At 41.5% G+C, this 25,187-nt stretch overlaps 1 protein-coding gene across 1 annotated transcript in view; it reads right to left on the bottom strand.

Annotated features, from left to right (window-relative positions):
- Positions 1-234: 234 nt before the first annotated feature.
- The window catches only part of LOC129697235 (zeta-sarcoglycan), an 877,180-nt gene continuing 852,227 nt past the window's right edge, over positions 235-25,187 (bottom strand). The window contains exons 7-8 of the mRNA XM_055635588.1: positions 11,573-11,696; positions 235-3,245 (exon numbers count right to left, since the gene is read on the bottom strand). Of these exons, the coding sequence (XP_055491563.1) occupies positions 3,051-3,245; positions 11,573-11,696 (319 nt within the window). The 3' untranslated portion in view covers positions 235-3,050. The remainder of the gene's footprint in view (positions 3,246-11,572; positions 11,697-25,187) is intronic.

The raw sequence follows: 25,187 nt of genomic DNA, 5'->3' as shown, positions 1-25,187 counted from the left end.
CCCCCTGTGTTCCAAGGAATGGAGTCCCACATTTCTGAACCTGTGCCTGTAGCTCACACCCTCTAGTCATGGCAACTTCCTCGTAAATATCTTCTCTGTACACTTTCCAGCTAGCCAACATCTTGCCTATAACACGGTGCCCAGGACTGAACACAATACTCTGAATGTGGCCTCACCAACGTCTTATGCAACTGTAACATCCCAACTGTTGTACTCAAGAATTGTGACTTGCCTGACGAGTAAGGTGCACAAGCCACACCTCCAACACCTGTGTAAGCAAGTAACTATGTGCTTGGCTTTTGTAGATGTGAGGTAGGAGGGGTTACATTATGCCTCTGCCCCATTCCGCAAAAAAGATCCCACCCCTCGACCCATCATAACGTCAGCCAATCTCCCACTTGTGTGGGAACCAACGTTGAATCCCCGCACCCTGCTGGAGTCAATTAGAATCTTCTTCATTTTGCATCAATGTCCTGGCCTCCTGTACTAATGGAGCAGGAATACAGAAGTGGTTTTACTGAGTATTTCTTAAACCCAACCCCATGTTCATGTTCAGATCCCATCACCACCACTCGCAATGATGTTTATCCTGTAAGGATCAGATGGAGTTCTTATCCCTTATGCAGCAAGAAGGAAAAACCTGGAAGCAGAAGTGGTCTGGTGTGTCAGGATCCCTGCCATATTTAAGTGGACCCTGTGCCCCTTTAACCTTGGACACCTCTGGAGACCAACTGAACAAGTCTACAACAGTGGCTTGAAGAAAATAAAACTCATTACTTTCAACCAAATTCACCAAAATATACATGTATGCACAGTCACAAAAAAATCAGCGAAACACTGAAATAATAAAAAAAAAAAAATTAAACACCAAGTTTGAAAAGTTGTACTCTGTTGATTTCAATCAAAACTTTTGTTTTTTTAAAGCTAAATTTTAAGACGGGCAATGCATGACTTGGTGAGGTCAGCCTAATGATATAGATAATGCAATTATAATTGTAGTTACTGGAGACCAATATTTCATTGCATCCTTACAGTGTAAATATAGTCAGATAATAACAAAGGCCACATTCAAAACTGACAGGATGCTATCGTTCAGCCAGATCATACTGAATTTGATTAGATACTTTGATCGGGCACTTCCATTATACTGAGATCAGTCAGTCAGATTAAAAACTAGTCACTTGCCCAAAATTTAAAGTAGGACTACTGTTTTTATGTCTGTACGATTGATATCCAGGTTTGCTGCAATGAGCTGAACTTACAAAACTGGGTTCAAACAACCTAATTGATTTTAAAGCTCACTTCCTTTTAGAATTAATTCACACTATTCACACTATTAATCATTCACACTATCAATCCCCCTTTTCACATTTCGCTGACATTATAACAAAAGACCAATTTAAACAGATTTTGCTGAACTGCCTTATTTTACTTTTGAAGCAAGGAGTGATAAACATATTCATATTAAATATATTATCAAAAACTACACAAAATATATCATTAGCCCCATTCATTTATCCATTCTTTGAAATGTAGCAGAATAAGATAATCATTTTAAAGGCTTGCCAATATTCTCCGCCATATAACATAGTCTACTGCAAACAGTTCCTGCAATGCCTTACTCTCACCAACTGTCCACAGGTTTGTCTGAAGTCAGATGCTTTTGCTGCAAGCAAACTGTGGCCAAACCTCTTCAGTCAAGTTTGCTTTGGAAGTCAAACGTAATTTAACTGACAACTTTTCAAACCTGGTTTTTAATTCATGAAGTTATGGTGAGTCTGACATGAGGTCTTACAACCCTTAGCCACAGTTAACAAGACATACAGCTCCTCTCTTATAAGTAGAAAAAATGTTTTCATTTTACATAAAGCAAGAGACATAGAGTACAAAAGCACAGCTTTTGTCATTTTGGCAATATTGCAATTTTACAAACATTTGCATAGAATGTGTAAGAAAATAGTTTCCTTTATCATTCAGATTTAATTTTCCATACATAAAGAAAATGTACTTTAATGAGATTAGTAAAGAAAGGAAAGAAAAAAAAAACTGGCAGGCCTGGTGTAACAGATAAAAGATGGGATGTGATGTCCTTTAGGGATGAGTACAAATTTAAATTAAGTGGTTCCGCAGAACCACTCCAAAACCAAGCTGTGCGAGGTTGAGGGAGCACCACATTTTTGATTTATCCTTGAATCAAATATTTAAGAAGTTGAGATTCGGAATCAATAGTTCATGATTTATTGGGTATGGTACGGCCAGATTGTAAATTCTGGATATTTTTTCACCAATTATAGGAAATGGATGTTCACTCACCAATGTCTCTGAAATGCTCTTGGTGCTGTTGTGCTGGCTAGTACCACCTGCACTCTGCGGTGTCTGGAATCTACATCACATGTTCCATTCTTTGGTTTATACCACATCACAAAAATAATCAATATCACAAAGCTATAGTTTCACCAACAAGGCCCAGAAAGAATGTGTTCATTACAGCTGAAATTATTTCTTTACACATTGGAAAACAAAAGGAACATGAACAAATGATTTGTTCATTCCTTTTCAAATGACTGACATGCAAATACCACACTTTAAATGTTCTGTCAAAATGAATTAGGAATCCCTTGTTTTTTTTCTGTCTAGAACTACATGACAAAACCAAAGTCCAGTTAAATGTGAAAAAGGAAACTAAAGTTCTGAGAAATGACATTATCGTATTTGTGGTATTAAATGCTCATTCCTTTCATAACCAGGTCCTGCTAACAATAAAATATAACTATGTGCTTTACTTGGATTAGCAAAGGCACCTGTGTATTTTACCCCATCTGGAAGGAGGGTGGTATCCAGTTTGTTCTGGTGCAGGCTTGTCCTCACCCACAGTCAATACACTGACTGGTCCATTACCGTTTGAAAGGCAGCCATGTCCTCCTGCCCTGTTCCAGCAGAGGCCTTGTAGCTTCATAATGGTTCCCAATTCACTGTTACAGTTAAACAGAGCCAAGGGATAGTACCAAGAAGGCTTTTACGGTGGTAGAAGTGCAGCAGCGTCAATAGGCTCAAATCCGCAAACAGACACTGCTGCTGGACTGGCAGGTGGAACCCGCTGATACTGGTGACAGAAAGAGTTTCCCATTCGGACACACACATACTTCATAGACAGTCTGACGCAGGTTCGAAGAACTGGCTGACGGTGAAGAGGCTGAGACCTGGGGGATGTTTCCCAATCGGATTGTCTTTGCATTTAAAAATATCTGTAGAGATAAAAAAAAAGGTGATTTTTTTTTTTAACCACGAGTTAAAGGCCATGTCCTGTGATGCAGGTGTGGCCCCGGCAACACAGACTGGACATTTGCTGATGTTTATTAAATACGGCAATTAAACATCGTGGACATTTTGCTTCATTTATTTCATGCTGGTTTACAAGACAGCCACAGTGTAGAATCACTGACAACCGTGAAATAATACATTCAGTTTTATAATGGTGTAACTTATCTTCAGGGATCTGTTATGAAACATGACATCTTTCTAGAACAGCTGATTCATCCAATTTATTTTATACATAACATCAAATAGGTTTTGTGTAGGAAAGAACTGCAGATACTGGTTTAAACCAATGGTAGACACAAAATGCTAGAGCAACAGGCAGCATGTCTGATTGTCAAATAAGTTTCCTTCCCTTTCCATATTTTGCTGACCAAATCCAACTCTCTCAGTAACCCCATGAATTCCCACTCTCTCCATCCCTCCCACACCCAAGTCACACCAGCTTTTCGTTCTCACCGAGCAAACAGCTAACAATGGCCTGTTTCCTTTATCATCGTTACTTTTTTGCATATCTTTCATTCACTTGTTCTGTATCTCTCGACATCATTGTTTATATCTCTCGTTTCCCTCTCCCGTGACTTTCAGTCTGAAGTAGGGTCTTGACACAAAACGTCACCCATTCCTTCACTCCAGAGATGCTGCCGGTCCTGTTGAGTTTCTCCAGCATTTTGCGTCTATTTTCGGTTTATACCAGCATCTGCAGTTCCTTCCGACACATCTCTCATTCTCTTCTATTTTATACTCTCTCATAAAAAAACGCAGCCCCGAATTTCCCAGGAGCCAGTGACAGATTCCTTGTCTGGTTTCTCCAGGTACTCAACCTAGACTAGATACTCAAAGTCAGAACCTTATTCTTAGGGGGAAAATGTTAAGGACTCAAAAGAATAGCTTTAAGGTGAGATGGGCTAAGTTTAAAGGAGATGTGTGGGGTGTTTTCTTTTTATAGAGCGTGGTGGGTGCCTGGTGTGTGCTGCTGCTGGTGGTGATGGAGGCTGGAACCATAGTGGCATTTATGCTCATAAATTCATGTCATAAGAGAAGATTTAGGCCATTTGTCCACTGTGCCATTCAATCATGGCTCTTTCCCTCTCAACTGCATTCTCCTGCCTTCTCCCCATAACCCCTGACACCTATACTAATCAAGAATCTGTCAATCTCTACCTTAAAAATATCCAATGACTTGGCCTCCACAGTCTTCTGCGTCAATTAATTTCACAGATTCATCTTCCCTTTGACAAAAGAAAAGTCCCACTATAGATACTTTTAAAGAGACTTCTCATCTTCTTCCTAAAGGTTCTTCCTTTTATTCTGAGGCTATGGCCTCTGGTGCTAGACTCTACCACCAGTGGAAACATCCTCTCCACATCCACGCTATCCAGGCCTTTCACTATTCGTTAAGTTTCAATGAGGTCACCCCAAATCCGTCATTTAAGAGGTTTTTAGATAGGCACATGGATATGTAGGGAATGGAAGAAGATAGCTCATGTGCAGGCTGATGAGATTAGTTTATCTTGGCAGCTTGTTCAGCACAGACATTGTGTCCTGAAGGTCGACCCAAAATGCTGGAGTAAAGGGCCTGTCCCACTTGGATGACATTTTCGGCGAACCGCCTGAAAAGGGGTTGCCGCTGCGTGGTCGCGACATGACTCGGGGTGACGCATGTAATGACGCGCGGTGTCTCCTTGTCGCCCTGGATTTTGGAATCTTCAAAATCTTTCCGGGACACCTGCGTGTCTTATCATGTCATGCGCCCTGTCGCACGCTGATATAGGCCATCCTGCGGGTGACGCCTGGTGACGCAAGGTCATGATCTCTGCTAATTCGCCTGCGTCATCATATGTCGTCATGCGTCATCATTTGTCAACCTGTTGTCCTCTGATGTCGTAGACAGTGACGCAGCCTTTCGTATCTTGCCGTATCGTGTCGCAGGTGGACGTATGTTGACCGGCTGTTGCTGTTTGACGTCAGTGCGCTGTCGTAGGCTGTCATATGCTGTTGTATGTTGTCGCCGCTGTTGAGATCCTGGAAATTGTGACGTTGGTTGACGCGTCAGTCACTGACGCCCGCTGTCGCCGAAAAACATCACAAAGTGGGACTGGCCCTTAACTCAGCGATTGAGGCAGCATCTCTGGAGAGAAGGAATGGGCGACGTTTTGGGTCAAGATTTTGCAGGGCTTGTTCCTACGCCATACTTTTCCATGTTCTATATATATGAATGCAGTATAGCTCTCAGATCAAGCTGATGAGTTTATGATGGTTCTTGGTCAGAAACTGGACCATGCTTTCAGACAGAGGTGCTAGAGGATAGAGTTCCCATAATGGAGTGGACGATGGCAGGAATGCAGGACTGGGCAAACTTTCATCAAACACTTTCTTTATCTTGGGCTCCCTCAGAAAGAACTGGGGTAATAGATTTGATGAAGAGGATACAGCAGGGTTCAATTCATGCTCTGGCATTCAGCTCAGAGTATTAAAATCTAAAGGTTTAAGGTAAGTAGACGTGAAAGAGTTAAGGTACAATACCTTTGGATGGAACAATTGTTCCATGAAATTAAACTGTTTTTGGATTATCTGCCCGCAGGTGCGGAATGACGAACATTTATTATAAAATAAAAGAGGGAAGAAAAGTCTGAGTAGTGAAGCTATCTGAGTCATTATGCGTTATCTTTCTTTCTCACTGTGGGGAAGGCATTCTAAAATTTCTTGTTATTTGCTGAAAGAAACAATGAAATGTAATCTCATAAATTTTTCGGTATTAATCTTCACCAGATGCAGCAACTTGTTAGACAATTGTGGGTTTTTTTTCTATTCCTCCGTTAAAATTAGGGAAAAGAATGATGTTGAACAAGGCTTCGTTTACAACTAAATTTTTTTGCACAGTGAGTCATCAACAGTCAAAGCTTGTGCTGGCTAGGAGGTGGGGAGACGGTGTGAGTGAGGGGGAAGGTTGATTCAGAACCTTGCATAAGATGCAGATTGTGGGCTAACATTAACTGGGTGCCAGGCAGGCAAATAAATCAAACATCACATCAAATAAATGTGATTCAATAATATGGGGATTGAGAAAGTTCATCCATCCCAAGAGAAATAGTTCATGTAATTTTCATCTGTAATCTGTAAACTCCTACTTAAAAGATGTTAATTCTTGGCTGTGCTAAATATAGCCACACAACTGTAAGCAACCTGCTAATAGCATCAAACAATGTTACAGATGCACTATGAAGACAACATCAATGTTTTCTTCGGTATGGGAGCCTTTGTTCGGCAGGTAAAAGTCCTTTGTGTTTCAAATTGACACAAATGTCTTGTCAGTTCTGTTGATCCAGTGTGCTGTGGTAGATCAGCCACCTGCTTAATGCCATTCAAATTAACCAACCATTCGTCTCAATCTTATGATTTATCATTCTCTGCTGCCCCACATTCTCCATGATTACACAATCAACATAGAACCTAAAGAAACTACAACATATGTGTCTCCGAAACAGTTATGTTTATGGCTCCAAATGAAAACTGCAACATCTATTTTGTTGGAGTCATATTTTTCCAATGCTTCTTCAATAGTAGGGGACTTCCAGCCTCTTTGACTCTAACTCCATTCCCCGATTTTACAGATGGAGCCAGTCCATGTTAAGGGCATTTCTCTTTCTCATTGTTCTCTTTTGATTTTAATATTGCAATGTAGGGTGTCAGTGGCACCCATTTCAGAGAAAACAAATCGGTCAGAGAGCAGGATTAATTGTAGAACTTGTGCAGAAAGTCAGTGTAGGTGTCATGACTTATGGAGATCTATAGAACAACTCCAGTACTTTATAAGAGTGGGGTGGATTGGCCTAAACAGAAAGCTATATTGCTCCATTTATCTGCTACTATTACAGTTTTCTGGGCAAATGCTGAACATAAATCACTTCATGGTTTGTTCCCTCGTCTTTGGTAAATTTCGTTTGGAGTCTGCTGCTCTCACCTGAGTGTTTATTAGAGTTTACTGGAAAGAATTCCCTTATGCGCCTTCATAAAGGAGAAGTGATGAACCAAAGGCACAATCAGACATTTTATCAGAAAATAATTGGAAACAAAATAAGGGACAGAATTTCAGAGACACAAAGTGCTAGAGTAACTCAACGGCTCAGGTGGCATCTCTGGAGAGAGTGAATAGGTGATATTTAAGGTTGGGCTCCTTCTCCTAGAATTTGGCAGATGATTTGTTTAAGAAAGAACTGCAGATGCTGGAAAAATCAAAGGTAGCAAAAATGCTGGAGGAACTCAGCGGGTGAAGCAGCATTTATGGAGAGAAGCCGTTTCGGTTCGAGACCCTTCTTCAGACTGAAACGTCACCTATTCCTTCTCTCCATAGATGCTGCCTCACCTGCTGAGTTCCTCCAACATTGTTGTCTACCTGCCAGATTATTTGTTCATTCTCTATCTTCACCCCCAAATAGCCCTTTAATTGTATCTATATAAAAGGTCATAAGGTCATAAGTGATAGGAGCAGTATTAGGCCATTCGGCCTATCAAGTCTACTCCGCCGTTCAATCATGGCTGATCTATCTCTCACTCCTAACCCTATCCTCCTGCCTTCTCCCCATAACCCTTGACATCCGTACCAATCAAGAATCAAGTTGGCGATATGCAGAGTACTGCCCAGCCGACTATAAATTCAGAAGATTCAGAAGATTCAGAAGAATCTATCTATCTCTGCCTTAAATGGACTGTTTATGGACTTCAGCTATATCTTGTTGAGGGAGGAGTAAATTAAACAGAACATGCAGTTTTTACTTCAGTGAAAAACAGTTGGAAGGAAAGGGAAACAGAGTTAATGTTTCAGATCAAAGATAAAGGAATGGGGTGCATTGTAGGTGTACATTTGTAGGGAAGGAATAGTTAAATATTGAAGAAGACCTAAATGACTGAATAATCTATGCTTGGCACGAGTTGATCAAGGATAGTCAGCATGCATTTGTTGGTGGACTTGTTAGTCCAGTCTTGCTAATTTGATTGAGTTTAGTAAAGATGTAACACAATATATATTTGAAGGCAGCGTGTTTGATATAATTTACATGTACTTCCGTGAGGCCTCTGACAAGGTTCCACAAGGAATTCTTATCAAAATGGCCGGGGTCATAAGATCCAAGGCTACGGTATTGGAAGATAGATAGCTATAGTAGAAGGTTGCTTTTGTGATTGGAAGCCGGTGACCAGTGGTGGAACACATGGATTAGTGCTCGGACTCTTCCTGTTTGTCATGGGTAACAAAGACTGATGACTTTGATATGAATGTAGAAAGTAGGATTTATATGTTTGCAGATGATATAAAAAATTGGTGTTGTTGTGGATAGTAAAGACGATAGTCTATTAGTTGTTAAGTTGGGAGGAGCAATGGAAGGTGGAATATTATTCTGATAAGAGGAAGTTAATGCATTTTAGGAGGTGTAATAGGAGAAACTTACAAAATTCTTAAGGGGTTGGACAGGCTAGATGCAGGAAGATTGTTCCCGATGTTGGGGAAGTCCAGGACAAGGCGTCACAGCTTAAGGATAAGGGGGAAATCCTTTAAAACCGAGATGAGAAAAAAAAATTTCACACAGAGAGTGGTGAATCTCTGGAACTCTCTGCCACAGAGGGTAGTTGAGGCCAGTTCATTGGCTATATTTAAGAGGGAGTTAGATGTGGCTCTTGTGGCTAAAGGGATCAGAGGGTATGGAGAGAAGGCAGGTACGGGATACTGAGTTGGATGATCAGCCATGATCATATTGAATGGCGGTGCAGGCTCGAAGGGCCGAATGGCCTACTCCTGCACCTAATTTCTATGTTTCTATGTAAGAGTGTGAACCATCAATGATAAAACCCAAATGAGCTATTGAGAAACAGAGGGTCCTTGGTGTAAAGGTCAGTGGATTCCTGAGGGGCAGCAGACCAGATAGAAGTGGTGAAGAAGGCATATAGAATGCTGACCATCATTATCAGGGTATAGAATATTAAAGTCTATGGAAGTCATGGTCCAATTTTATAAAACATTGGTTGGACACAGTTGTGTGCAGCCCTTGTTCATACACTGTAGGAAGGGAATGTATTGAAGAGGATGCAGAGGAGATTTATCAAGATGTTGCAAGGGGTAGAACATACGTTATAATGTTATATATGTTATATTCAGACTGCATATGCTTGGTTTGTTTTGGGGGAAATTGATACACCGCAGTCTGTATGGAAGTTATATAGAAGAACACAAGTTATATAGAAGAACACTTAATTAAACCATTTATCAGAGCCAGCAGATGTCAGCTATTTTACATAATACACATCAGCTTATTATACTCAGACTCACGTGATTTTTAGCCATTTAGCAGCACTTAATTAAATCATTTATCTAGTAATCAAGGCACTAAAAAGTTACTTATTTTACTATCCTACACAAACTAGGGACAATTTACACATACACCAAGCCAATTAACCTACATACCTGTACCTCTTTGGAATGTGAGAGGAAGCTGAAGATCTCTGAGAAAACCCATGCGGTCACGGGGATATGTTCAAACTCCGTAGTATTTTGTTGGAGCTGAGAATTCCTTTTTTCATGAGTTATATTATGGTTATATTATTTTCTTTCTGGGAGAGGGATATGGGTCAAATGCAGGCAGATGAGACTACTGCAGATGGGACATCTTGGTCGATGTGGGCGAGTTGGGCTGAAGGGCATGTTTCCATGCTATAAGAATCTATGGCTCTCTGACTTAATCTGCTGTTGAAACTTGCATCTATGGTTAATTGGAACTTCACTGCCTGAACATCTGCAATAATTGCAACAGTAATTGAATCAAATATTATTTAGATGTACTCTGGGCTGTTCTTCTAGAGGAAAACAAAATATATGTACCTGGCATTGAGGCATCAGCTCTGATAATCATCTCCAATGTAATTTTGGATTTCCTGGGGTTTTCCAAGCAGCTGTGTTAGGCACATGTTCAGTACTGCTGTAACAATTTGCCAGGTGATGATATTTCCATCTGATTTATTTTCTCTAAATTCAATTATTTAACACCGCACAGTGTGGAATGTGTAAAGCGGTGGATTATTAGATTCTGGAAAGGTTCCAAGGCTGTTAATGAGGCAAGTAGGAATAAAGTTTAATGTCAAGCTTTTCTTCTCGGTTTTTCAAGACCAAAACCCCAGCCAAGAAGTAGGCATCCCACTGGAGGCCACCCTGGGCCATAACAAGCAGTTGTGAAAGGAAAGCAAGAGGTGGCATGGTGGTGCAGCGGTTGAGTCGCTGCCTTACAGTGCCAGAGACCCGGGTTCGATACTGACCCTGTGTGCTGTCTACACGCAGTTTGTACGTTCTCCCTGTTACCACGTGGGTTTTCCCCATGTGCTCCGCTTTCTTCCCACACTCCAAAGACAAACAGATTTGTAGGTTCATTTGTCTTTGGTTTAAAAAAATTGTAAATTATCCCTAGCGTGCAGGATAGTGCTAGTGTACGGGGATCACTGGCCAGCATGGACTCAGTGGGCTGAAGGACCTGTTTCCATGATGTGTCTTCAAATTAAACTAAACCAAGAGACAGATTTGTCTCTAGGAATCTAGTAGCAAAAACTAGAGGCACTATCAACACAACACACCCATCGTCAAGGGCTTGGTTATCATCCACAAGGTCCTAGATGCAGACCAAAGTTTTCCCTAAATTAGATAGACTTATCACAGCAGGCAGTTATCAGTTCTTCATCCAAACCTTACTTCAGCAAACAATCCTGCTTTCCTGATGCCAAAGTTAAATAAAACCCTTCCATTCCTTCCCATCATCTGTCGCCTGAGCAGATTTAGATCTCAATAGAATGCAAATCATCGACCTTATGATGGGCAGTAACCTATCTTATACAAAGGGTCTTGACCCGAAACATCACCCATTCGGTTTAAACCAGCATCTGCAGTTCCTTCCTACACATTATAACCACATGCAATCTACTGTGCAGGTCTCTGTCTGTTTCTCTATTCTCCAGAGAAGGATCTACCCTGGCATCTGCCATCAACCGTGCAAACCATTATTGCGCCTTTTCCAGGGCTTACGCATCATTTCCGTGCAATCTCACTGCATAACTGTTATAATTGGCTACCTGGGTTTGTGTTCTGCTTCTCTATAAATCAACCACAGTATATCATTTACCGTTTTTTTACTCCATGTCCAATTACTATCTTGATAAAAGGAAAGAGAGTCAATCTGGAGCAAGACCCAAATTCAAAATCTCCCTCTGAAGAAGAGCTTACCTCCCCATCTGTAGACTGGAGCTCAAGTTCTCTTCGACAGGTAGCCTTGAGACCCCCTTCCGTTGCAGTGATATATACTCCCTTTGGGGCTTCCATTGTCAGAGTCCGGGTGGGAGATTCCAGCCTGCAAATTCCATTCGGAAAACAAATTTGTGAGGAACAAAGTACCCACTAATATCAAAGCTTTTCCTTCACATTTCTGGAACTGTGAACAATGGATTAAATTGCCAGATTATACAGTTGATTACTGAGACTGCTGAAAGAGGAATGGTGATGGGTTAATTCAGGAAGCTGCACACATTTTAATCAAGCTTTAGATCAAAATATCACCAGGGTTTATTTTGGGCAAGTTTCAGATGTATTTAGAAAAGAAAAAGTGTTTCAAGAAGCTCATTTATATTCAGAGAACATTCTGGCAGATACAAGCAACTGAAAAATAAACAATTTTGAAAAAAAGTAAGGTTCACAGTTTGATTTTAGAAGGTTTTCTTTTAAGTTAAGAATAAACAAGATCATAAGAACATAACAACTGGGAGCTAAAGGAAACTCACAGCCCATGTTTTCTATTCAGTAAGGCCATGTCTGCTCTGATGTTGGACTCAATTCCACTAATCTGCTTGTTCCCCATTATTCAAAGTCACCCTGAACGCTGCTGATATTGTGGGTTTAGAACTGAATTGCTGATTTGATAAATTATATAACAACAGCTATTGTTTCTACTTTGAACAAATTATTTTAATATAACTGAGAATTCTCTCTCCATAATATACGGTTGAGTCATCAAGTCATAGCGTGGAAATAAGCCCATCAGCTCAACTAACCCACACTGATCAACATGTTCCATCTACACTAGTCCCACCTGCCTGTGTTTGGTCCATATCCCTTTAAACGTATCCTATCAATATACCCAAGTTTAGATTCTAGAGATAGAGCTTAGAAACAGGCCCTTCAGCCCACTGAGCCCATGCTGATCATCAATCACTCGATCACACTAGTTATATGGTATCCAAATCCACTCCCTACACTCTTGGGCAATTTACCTACAAATCCGCACATCTTTAGGACGTCAGAGGAAACCAGAATATCCAGACGAAATCCACGTTGTCACAGGGAGAACATGCAAAAATATTAACAGATAATTTATTGTATTATGTAAAACATAAAGTGAAAGACTAACTCAGCAGGTCCAGCAGCTTCTGTGGGGGAAATTGGTAGGTGACATTACAGGTCAGGACCCTTCTTCAGATCCCATTCCTTCCACAGATGCTGCCTGATCTGCTGAGCAACTCCAGCACTTAGTGTTTTATTCAATATTTCAGCATTGCAGTTCCTCGTGTCTCTATGTATGGTACTATTATTTATTGTATATTTATTGGTTGTGTTTGTTGCATAAATAGAAGCATAGAAACATAGAAAATAGGTGCAGGAGGAGGCCATTCGGCCCTTTGAGCCAGCACCGCCATTCATTGTGATCATGGCTGATCGACCCCTATCAATAACCCGTGCCTGCCTTCTCCCCATATCCCTTGACTCCACTAGCCCCTAGAACTCTATCTAACTCTCTTAAATCCATCCAGTGATTTGGCCTCCACTGCCCTCTGTGGCAGGGAATTTCATAAATTCACAACTCTCTGGGTGAAAAAGTTTTTTCACACCTCAGTCTTAAATGACATCCCTTTATTCTAAGACTGTGGCCCCTGGTTCTGGACTCGCCCAACATTGGGAACATTTTTCCTGCATCTAGCTTGTCCAGTCCTTTTATAATTTTATATGTATAAATGTGTCTGCAAAAGCTGCAGCAAGTAATAATGTAATTGTTCTGTTTCTTGGTGCACCTGACAATGAAACACTCTTGATTATTGATTGTTTTACTGAAATAATACATTTCATTTAGAATGACATACAGTCAGCAGAGCAAATTAAAAACTTGGATGGCAAAGTGAAAAACACATTACTTTGTATTTCCCGTCAGCTGTAATTAGAACAATCTCAGATATTTTCCATTTGCATTATTATTTTTCAATTGACTTCCACTTGCAATCAATTGGGAAACAAAAACTAGATGTAAGCAAGAGGTCGTGAGACTTGTCTAAGATCGCTGATATCATTCCACACAATTGAGTTGTCTCCTACACTGCCTATTGTAATGAAGGCACAAAACACAAGGACATATTTGGCTGGTTCGGGAATACCTGTGTGCGGAGAAACAGAGTTGGTGCTTTAGGTCAAGGCCCTTTCATCTGCACGTTGAATCTTAGTATTCCTGTTAGATCCCACACTGATAAGACAATTAATTAAACTGAAATACTGAAATATCCCCCGGTATCTCAATAAATGAAAGCACATGGATGGTGCTGGGTAATTCAGATTAAGAACTGCTCTGATCTCAACCAGAGCAACAGTCATAATCACTTTCCTCAGACTTGAGGGGGAATATTGGGATTTGCAGCAATTTTGATCATTATCTAGCCAAGGTTATGGAGAATGCACCGAGACGATTAAAGTCAATGAAGACCCAAGCGGTAGCACGCTGGAAATTGAGCAAAAAACTAATTGCTTGAGAAACCTGTGGCTTGGCAGCACCTACTCAAACGGATTGTTGACTTTGGGAAGGGACAGCTGGGTATCCACAAACCTGTCTTCATTGAGGGAACAGTGGTGGAGTGAGTCAACCGTGTCAAGTTTCTTGATGTACATACCTTTGAAGATCTAACCTGGGCCCAGCTTATCGATGCAGTCACAAACAAAGCTCATCAATGCTTCTACTTTCTTCGATGCTTGAAGATAATATGTTGTGTCAATGAATATTCTATCGAACCTTTACAGGTATATGGAAATGACGTTGTAACACAACCTGGTTAGGCAACTCGAATGCCCAGAAATGAAGGAGACTGCAGAGAATGGTAGGCATTGCCTGGACGAACACAGGTACTTATCTCCCCACCATAGAAGCAATCCACAGTAGACACTGCCTCAATAGGTTGGCCAATATCCTCGAAGACCCATGCCACCCAAGACATGCTGTAATTTCACGACTTCCTCCTGGAATGAGGTAGAGGGGCCTGAAAACCATGCCACTGGGTTCAAGAAAAGCTTCTTCTCAGCAACCATCAGGCTCTTGAACACTGCATAACACAAACCACTACCTCAGCAATTATGATCTTCCATGGACTGTGTCTTCAGTTGCACTATGAACTTTATCTTTTGCTTTCAAATTTAGCTCCAGTGTATTTTTATGGTCAGGAATATTGGTCTCATAATGTAGTATAACAATTTATTGCAAACTGTGCAGTTGAAAAAACGGATTAGTTTCTAAAACATATCTCTCGCATCCTCAGGATATACCAAGCCATTTAATAGATGAGAACAAATAACAAATTTATTGGTAGTTTGTTTGGTTGTTTGATTGTTTGTCTTTTTGCACAAAGTCTGCGAGCATTGCCACTTTTCATTTCACTGCACATCTCGTATGTGTATGTGACGAATAAACTTGACTTGACTTGACTTGACTTGACAAAGCATCAGACATTTTATGCACAGCAACATCACACAAACAGCAGAGAGCCTGTTGTACTGTGTCCTGCAGATGCTGGTTTAAACCGAAGATAGACACAAAAAGCTGCAGTAACTCAGCGGGACAGGCAGCGGGACTATTCCGAAGAAGGGTCTCGACCAGAAACATCACCCATTCTTTCTCTTCTGAGGTGCTGCCTGAGAAGGACCATGCTTGTAGAGTTACTCCAGCTTTTTGTGTCTAACCCGTTGCAGTGATTCAATTGAAGAATAAGTATTTGCCAGGAAGCTGGGGAGAATCTCCCTGCTGTCATTTGTTACAGTGCAACGGGATGATTGCATATTAAAAACCGTGGGTGGTTGAAATTCATTTCAGAGGTAGCCCACATCTAGAAAAAATGGGATGTTATTTCAAATTGATGTTTTCATTTGTTTTAAGTTCTTTTCAGTGAAGTTTATCCCAAAACACTTTGTTTACTACAAATATGATTACTGTAAAACTAACTTAGCTTCTAGCTTTGGCTTCTAGCTATATAAACACACACATACCCCCAAAAGAGTAGCTTAATTCTATGTCTATACTCCGGGACAATTGAAGTTCATTCAAGAAACCTAAGATTGAAACTTCAAGGCTGTCGAATTTTTGGGTGTATCATGATCCAGCTGCAAATGTGATGTCTATAAGACTGGCTTAAGGGCCTGTCCCATTTAGGCGACTTTTCAGCGGACTGCCTGCGACTTACAAGCTCACGGCACTCGCCTGAAAAACCGCGAACTGGGACGGCGACCGTCAGAGCGGAACACACACACAAACACACACGCACAAACACATCGCAAAGGCAGGGGCCAGGGAAAGCGGCGGGAGCGCTGTCTGAAATTCACACGGAGCGGAGCAAAGCCAAGGTGATACAGACACACACCGCGATGTACAGGAAGTTTAAAGACGGCTAGTACAGTGTACGGTAAGTCCTTTAAAAGAGCGGGGAGGGGAGAAGGGGAGTGAAGGGGGGGGCGAAGGGGGGGAGAAAGGGGGGGGGGGGGGGGGAGAGAGAAGAAGTGGAGACACTTTTAAGAAGCAAGACAACTTTTAATGCCAGAGATACACATCTGTGAAGTTTAGCGGGCATTTAACATTACCGGTCGGTTTTCCTTGGAGGCTGTGGGCCGAGGAGCTTTTTCGTTTAGTTTCGTGACCCAACTCACAGAACTACCTGAATTTTTAACATATTATATAAATCATACCTGAAATTCGTCAAGACCAAAACCTGCACATTTTTAAGAAATATGAGAAAAACCTAAAATTTTCTGAGTAGTAATTGCCCAATCAATGTCGTTGGACATTGAGGTCAGACGCAAATTGGCCAATCCCGCGCTTTGTTTTATGGTCGTTAGGCAGCGAGGATGCTGGGATTATGGCTGCCTCCTCATCAATAGCAATAGCAAGGTTTCCAAGGATAAAGGTAATGCTCACCTTGCTGATAATTTTGTTTTTCATTTGATTTATCTTGATAATGTGTACTGGTAAATAAAAATGATAAATAACAAATGTAGAGCTAGGGTTAGGATTAGGGTCAGTCGGTATGTCTGTCTGTCTGTCTGTCTGTCTGTCTGTCTGTCTGTCTGTCTGTCTGTCTGTCTGTCTGTCTGTCTGTTAGTCTGTTAGTCTGTCGGTCTGTCAATCTGTCGGTCGGGCCGTTGGTGGTGAGCGTTGGGCCAGGCCTCTGCCGGGAGGTGAGTGTTGGGCTGGGCTTCCTCCGGGAGGTGATGGTTGGGCCACTGGGAGGTGAGGGTTGGTCCGGGCCTCCGGTGAGTGCTGCGAGGAGTCAGTCGGGCTGTCAGCCAGCCGGCCGTTGTTGCAGCAAGCGAGCGGGTGGTCTGATGGAGCCGGCACTATCTGGGTGCTGAAGGCGGCCCAGGCGACATGCATGGCAGTGCTGCCCCCCTCCATCGCCACCACCAGACGGGCATGCTGGCCGAGATGGACAAGCTGCGGGGCCACAGTACGGAGCCCGCAGCTGGTCCCAAAGCGGCTCCAGCTCCAGCCTTGGGCAGCTCTGGGAGGGGGGCGAGTTAGGGTTAGGGTTAGGCATTTTCCTGCCTTAGCCTTCCCCCAGCCTGGCACTGCCCCAGTCCCACTATGGCCGTGACCCCCACTCTGCACACTGGCAGTCAGTGGGGTTCAGTAAACGGGGGAACCCTGAAGAACTGCCCTGACCTATTAATTAGGCTAGTTCAAAAGGACCTCTGTGGCAGTCTCATTAAAAAAAAACCTCACAATTATATTCATTACTAGACTAAGTGGGACCCGTTGGGTCCCAGCATCACACGTGAGGGCTGGTCACCAACCCAATATTCCATTCCATTCCTCTCCTGGGGGGGGGGGGGGAGGGGGGCTTTCCAATATTGCTCGCCAAGGTGGGGGGGGGGGGGGATTCATGGGGGCAGCCAACTGTTTCAACAATTTTAAGACCCAAGCCGAGGGGGGCAGCCACCCGACAACCAACATTTCTGGTGCGCTAGTATAGGTGTTGTGGGCCGAAGGTAGGCTTACTGGTTTCCAGAGGGCCTGAGTATGGCAGAGACTTGTGGGCCGAATGGATTCTTGGGCTGGCAGCCAACTGTTGCAACGATTTTAAAAGCCAAGCCAAAGCAAACAATTTGGCCGCAGCCACCCGACAACCAAAATTCATTTTCTGAACACAAACTTTTTTAAAAAAGGCTGCAGCCACCCGACAGACAAAATTCATTTTGTGAACACATAAAGGTCATATTGTTTAAAAGTATAAAAATATAGGCAGGTGTGATAACAGGGGCAAGACTGGGCTGCAGCTAGTCACCCGACAACCAGGAAATTCATTTTGTGAAACAGGGGGTGGGACAAGGTGTTACAAACTTTGAAAAAAGGCGAGATTGGCAAACAAAATTGGGCTGCAGTCACTTTGGGAGACAGCTGCATCGAGAGGGGACTCACCGTGGAATAGACGTATAGTTTAGTGTTAGGTTCGCAGCTCAGAGACAGCGGAGGTATGCGTTGGGGACCCTGTCGCTTCCTGGTCTGGCTAGGGTTGAGACTGAGTGGGATGCACTACAGTTCCGCGTTTTATGTGAAAGATGTCCCTCCCCTTGCCACCAGCGGGAAAGCAGCAGAGATAATAGGCAGCATGGGAGGTTTTTTTTAAAAAAACATTTAATATCTCTCTGTAAATCAAAGGGTTTCTACAGCTTTTCATAACAATGGGAAACAGCTATCCTGAGATGGTTCAGGAAGGAAGGATATTGATTATGTGAGGTAAGGGGGGGCTACTGAGCGAGAAGTGGACCTTTTGAAAAATATAAAACGGCCGTTGGTGGCGGCGTTCAGGGCTCGGAATTTGCAGTCCACAGTGCATGGCCAAAAGCGGTCAAGATCAGACCTGTTAGTTTTTCAGTAATATGGAAAAGATATTAATAATTTATAGAATAGGGTCTGATTAGGAAATTATACATGACTAATTATATATGAAATTACAGTCATATTCACAGGTCAAGGTTCCCCATATAAGAATCAATATAGAGCAAGATGGTATAGGTGACTAGTGGGGTGCCTCAGGGATCTGTGTTGGGTCCTTTGTTGTTTGTCATGTACATCAAATATAGGTGTGGTAAATTGGATTAGTAAGTTGCAGATGATACCAAGATAGGGGGTGTTGTGGATAATGAAGAGGATTTCCAAGACTGCATTTGGAAAAACACGGATAAATAGGGCTACACCCCCATGGTGTAATAAATAGGGCATTGGACACTAGATGGCGCTTACTGTATCCGAAATCTAATGTGCATACTTTTGGCACAGACGAGTTATTCTGACTTCCTTCTCAATTATATGACTTCCTTCTCAACATGTTGAAACATTTCCTGCGACCATACTGACGCCATGACTAATTCCCAGAATGCTGGAACTCCTCTCCCACATGAAGGGGACTCACCAGAGACCGCCAGCGAACATGTGGCGACCATGTGGTGATCATGTGGTGAGCACAGTCTCGTGCACTCGCCTAAAAAGTTACCTAAGTGCGACCGGCCCTTTAATGTTTTTGATTGGCTCCCTTTCTTAACAGGTTTAATTCAGAAGTCAATTTGTTGTGCTGAAAGCAAAGCATGAATTTCATTGTCCTATCAGGAACACATGACAATAAACTCACTTGAACTTGAACTTGAACTATTCAGTATGTTTTAGTTGCTTTCATTCAGTGTACACTAATGACCGGAATGTTTATAGCTGTTCTCCTCCAAGTCAGATCTGATCATCGCACTTCTGTTGTGAGCTTTAAGAGAAGGCAGTTTGGTTAATCTCTGTAAGGACCATGTTTCTAGACATGCACACTCAGTGGGCTTAAGGAAAATAAATATATTTCCCATGTTCAAAACTTAGGGTTTGACTATTATGTATTTCAAGAAAGCATCTAGTCATAATAGCGATTAGATGTAAATGAAACTCTGTACCCAATATCCTTCATAACGTTGGAATACTATTACTAGCTAGGATCTCGATGTTATGATGTTCAGATTCAGATTCAGATTCAATTTTAATTGTCCCATTGTCAGTTAATTCACAGTACAGAGACTGAAACGAAATGCATTTATTGTCCTATCAGCATCTCCCTTGAAGAGCGAATAGCAAACGATTTGAACTAAAAAATCCAAGTCAATGAATCGCAAGTGTCCGAGGGGGGGGTTAATCTCTGTAAGGACCATTGGCATGTCACTCAGGTACTTAAGGAAAATAATGTTTAGTTCAAACTTAGGGTTTGTGTATTTCAACAGCCGCCGCGATTAGAGTAAAGAAACTCTGTTCCTCTATGGTGGAGCTATTAAGCTTGGAGATGATGCAAGAGACTCAAGAGTCAAGTTAGTTGGTTTCTGTTTAAACTTTACACTTTTGAGAAAGAGTGCAGAAACAGGCCCTTTTGCCCACCGCTGCGCCACTGTGCCGCCTGCTGTGATTGACGGCTAATACGCTGCGCCACTGTGCCACCCCTAACAGAGTTAATTTCAGAAGTCAATTGCTGTTGATGAATAGAAATTCCTGAAATAAAAGAGCCTACATAATCGCAAATGCTTCATGATCTCCTGAACCCTTCAGAGAGTTTGACTAAGAAAAAAAAAACAGCCTACGATCAAACCCTACTTCGCAAACTGTACCTGATTTGTTTTTGCAATCCCTGCTTGGGATTGTGTGCTCCTTTTAGTTTCAGAGGTCCCTTAATGTGTGTTTTTATTCTACACTGAAATAGGTGGATAGCAAATAATTTTCTTTGGTGGGGTGGGTGGGGTGTTCCTATGTGCTGCACATGTGTGGCGGTTAGTTTCATGGATGTCAGCTCATTGCATGATTTTTTGTGTAGGTATGTATGAGTGGGTGTGAAAACGTGTTTGTGAAAACGTGTGCTTGCATGCGGTAAAGCAGCAAACATAAGACGTTCCTTTGTTACTTCAACCATTGGTAGTTAACTTCTTATTTTGTATGCCTAATAACATGTTGATTCGTTTTTTAACAATGTACCTTCAGTGTATAAGTTGTTTGATTAAGTGTGGTCATGTAGAACAGAAGCAAGGATGAGAACAATACCCTTGGGACTTTTGCTATCTTACTACAAAGCCGTTGCAAGAAATTGTGAAACACACCAGATCATCCAGAGGGATTTACGCAATGAAATAGTCTGTAGCATTTGATAACGCGATCAATAAATTTGAAATTTGAGAGAAATGAAATACATTTTAATTACCACAATAAAAGAAATAACAAAAGCTTGTAATGGGGATACCAATGGATATATGCATCACTGCATATGCTCCTGAGCCCTGCAGTCTAGAAAGACCCAAGGTTTAATGTCTGGTCTGTGCTGAAATTATTAATCCCAACTGGGAAATTAGCAAAGAATCCCAAAGAAGAAAAATATTTTTTGATTAATTATTCACATTTAAAATATTTGCCTACAAATTAGCTTTTCGGCATTTTTGTTTTTGCTATCAAATGCAAAGCCCCTTATGTTTAAGACATAAAGATATACTCACCTTAACAAACCAATATACTAGGTTGCTTCACGTAAAAGCCTTAAAATTTAACATGCGTGTTTTGTAGTTAGCAGGTAGGAATAGGGAATAGAAATACTCTATTGTCACATGTGCCTTGGCACAGTGAGATTCTTTGCTTGCATAAACAATGTATACACATAGCAGCCACCTACGGCACTGACAAAGTTACAAAGCATGCAGGCTCCCCTTTGGTCTTTCCCCCCCCATCCAGCGGTTTCCCCACGCAGGGTCCCCTTTTTGTCCTTTTCCCTTTTTTCCCCCCCCCCCCCCTATTGTCCATTGTTCTCCTCCCACCTCCCTCACGACAGTCCCCCCATGCCGGGTCCTCCATTGTTCTTCCCGCCTCCCCTCTCGCAACGGTCCTCCACGCTCTCATTGACTGTCGACCACGGGTTGACCCGTGAGGTGTCGCCACCGCTGTGAGGCTTCACCACTGCCGAGGCCCCATCATCGCGAGGTTTCACTGCTGCCACCACTTCACTGCCACCGAAGCCTCACAGCTACTGCTGCCCCATTTCACGCCTCCGTGGTGCCGACCCGGGCCCCAACCATGATCACATTGAATGGCGTTGCTGGCTCGAAGGGCCGAATGGCCTACTCCTGCATCTATTGTCTATTGTCTAACATCAATGGAATTAAATCTTTTGTTTTCTCCCCAGATACTAGCTGGTCTACATTTCCAGAATTCTCAGTTTTTCATTTATGTGGAATAATTGGGCAATGTTCCAATTATTGATTGTTCACTAAGCTTCATGGTTACTATGTTGGTTGTCAAATGCTTTGGGAAAGATACCAGATTAAATTTTAAACTCTTTTTATTTTACCCATTGATGCCTATACTATTGAACACTATAAGTGTTGGTGTCAAGGCTCTTGGCTGGCTTGGTGGTAAATTACCCACAATTGAACGAGATTGGCAGAGATTATTGAAATGTTTAAGAAACATTTACACAGGTACATGGATAGGATTGGTTTGGAGGAATATGGGAGAAATGCAGGCCGGTGCGACTAGTGTAAATGGGATATGTTGGTAGCTGTGGGCGTTGAGCCGGAGGGCCTGTTTCCACGCTATATTATTCTCTGACTCTCTAAGATACCAGTGTTCAGTGGTTAAGGTAAACCAACCATCTGAGGTAAAGATAACTTGTGAATAGTACAGTGGTGGGACCTGCCCGGCAGGCTATATTCATGTCGTAGAAGGAAAACTGAGCCAACATGATTAATTTGTTGGTACCCAAAAATGCTGGAGAAACTCAGCGGGTGCAGCAGCATCTATGGAGCGAAGGAAATCTGCAACATTTCGGGCCGAAACCCTTCTTCAGAAGAAGTCTGCACCCGCTCAGTTTCTCCAGCATTTTTGTGCACCTTCGATTTTCCAGCATCTGCAGTTCCTTCTTAAACATGATTAATTTGTTAATCTACATGTTTAAAGTTTAATGCTGAAAGCAGTGAACCTAGTTGAGATGTCCTGCAGCATTTATATTGACTTGCCTGGTGAAAGTCATTGCTCAGTTCAAAAACAGAGAAGATCCAAAAGTTTACAGCACATACAATTTTGGAATGTTTTCTGATCCTCGCAAAATGGATATGAAATGGAATGGACAGAAAACCCAAGAAGTGAGAGAAATTCGTGAGGGACACTGTCATTTCTAATGTCAGACACTGTGCTTCTGAAAATTAGGAGCTAGTTGATAGGGAAATCCAAGCTACCAAGGATAGGAGAAGAATACAAGCAAAACAGAGGATTACAAAAGAATGAAGAGATGGATGCAGGAAGATATAAGAGAACAACATTGTATATCAACTAAGTGACTAATCATATAAAAATCTGTAAATATATTTAAAGCACATCATTAGGGCAATAAAGTATTTGCACTGCAGAATCAAATATTCTGATCCACTATGTCTTTGCCAGAATTGATGTTCCATCTGAGTATTTTCCTGTTCTCCTACGCTCAAGCCCATCAACATAACATTCCATTGTTTTTCCCGTCATATGCTTACCTAACTTTCCCTTGTTTAAAGTAATAAAGTATACCTAAAGAGACAACAGTGCTGTGCCTGGACATGACCTGCAGCGGCACAGAGTCATGGAGCAGCAGTGGAGGTCACCAATGGCTTCACTTGGCCAGGCCAGCCCTGCAGCGCAGCCAGGCTAATGGGCCTTTATGGCCAGGCTAGGAGCTCTGCACTTATAACAACTAGGACTTGAAAATGGCGCCAAAACCTGTTGACTCTTGTATGTTGTGTAACAAAGAACTGCAGATGCTGGTTTAAACCGAAGATAAACACAAAATGCTGGAGTAACAGCAGGACAGGCAGCATCTCTGGAGAGAAGGAATGGGTGACGTTTCGGGTTGAGACCTTTCTTCAGACTGTTTTATATTGTCTCAGTGTACTATTCCTATACGCTTGAACTGAATCTAAGATTTTGCTTATGTAAAGTAACAATTTTTCTGAACGGTATCCATAAAGAATTTCACTGTACTTCGGTACATGTGACAATAAATTGCCATTGAACAATTGTATTCATCTCAAACAATCCTTGCTGTGGGAATTTCCCATTTTAAGTAGACTGGAGGATGTTTCTCTTGACCTTGATTGGATCTTCGTGGCAATCCTATATTTATCATGTGCATGTGGAACATTTCTCTATAAACTTACTATCAAATCTTTTCCTTATTCTAAAGACATCTATTTGGTTGCCAATCAACGCTCTTTTCCATAGAAAAGAGTCACATCCTGCTCAATATATTCTGAAGGAATTATCCTTTCAGTTGTGGTCTTACTTTAGTAATTTTTATTTTGAATGTCACGCTAAAAATGTTTTCATTCACATAACAAAGTACTTTCTAAATCTAGGTGCTTCCCTTGGTAGATGGAAGTAACGTGGAGAACAATATAAGGTTTTTTCTGCTTTCAATGCAAAATAAGGTAGCTACTATCAAAAGAAAATCATTACGGCAGTTAACCCACCTCCCCTACCTCCTTCTTTACAGTGGATTTAGCAAGAGCATTACTAAGAATTAAGACTGGAAGAAAATTAATTGAACACAATTACACTTTAAACTTTATCTCTATAATGTGCCTCAGAAGCAGTGATAAATGACGAACAAAGTAATTTACTTCACGGGAAGGGCAAATAATGTGAACTCGATCGCATTCTACTGAGCTGCAGTGGTGAAGGAGGATCTCAGTGCATTAACTAGGAAAGGGAGAATTTAATGGAATGTAACTACTAGCCAAAAGCAATTTGTATTATTGCATCCACTGCATATTTAATGTCATTATAGAAATGTCCAATTTTAGGATTCTATATCTCCTCCATCTATATTTCTTTAATGGCATTACCCTCAGACACTTTAATATAACTTGCTTCCTGCAAGATGGTTCATTTCATTAAATTCTCCCTTCCTATTCCTCCTTCACTGTTTGCTTGAAAATGGGACTCAATAGCACAAAACAAGTTCATGGTATTTGCCCTTTAATTGTAGTAACGTACACACAAATATTAGAGAAACTAGATTAATTCCTCTTGTGTATTCTAGAGGTAAAATTTGAATTATAATTGTGTTCAATTAGTTTTCCTCCAGCCAGACTTAGTCATATTCATACAAAATCAATTCTAAAAGATTACAATAACCTACAGTAATGGCTTCTAGGATGATATGTTTGTTCACCCTATTTAATTTATTGAAAGAAAATAAGATTGTTTCTTTCCCTCAGATAACATTATGACATGAGAAAATGTTTTTAATTTGATCATAATCAACAGATGCTTCAAGTAAAATAATAAAACATCTGTGGAATATATTTTACCAAGGTCACTGCAGTGACTTCAACATTGGATAACAGAGTATAATAATATTGAATCAATCATCAGTTAGACATCTCTCATTTTTATTTCGAAAGGTAACGTGAAAGTCATAAATTCTGGCACCATTTCAGACAAGCATTAAATGTAGACTGCCACTTGAGGGAGTGCTGCACAGTTGCACGTTTTTGTTTCTTAATGAGACTCTGATAG

Source organism: Leucoraja erinacea, chromosome 1 (genome assembly GCF_028641065.1).
Source record: "Leucoraja erinacea ecotype New England chromosome 1, Leri_hhj_1, whole genome shotgun sequence".
Lineage (NCBI taxonomy): Eukaryota > Metazoa > Chordata > Chondrichthyes > Rajiformes > Rajidae > Leucoraja > Leucoraja erinaceus.
Note: the sequence above shows the minus strand (reverse complement) of the source record. Positions and strands in the feature narration are given on the sequence as shown.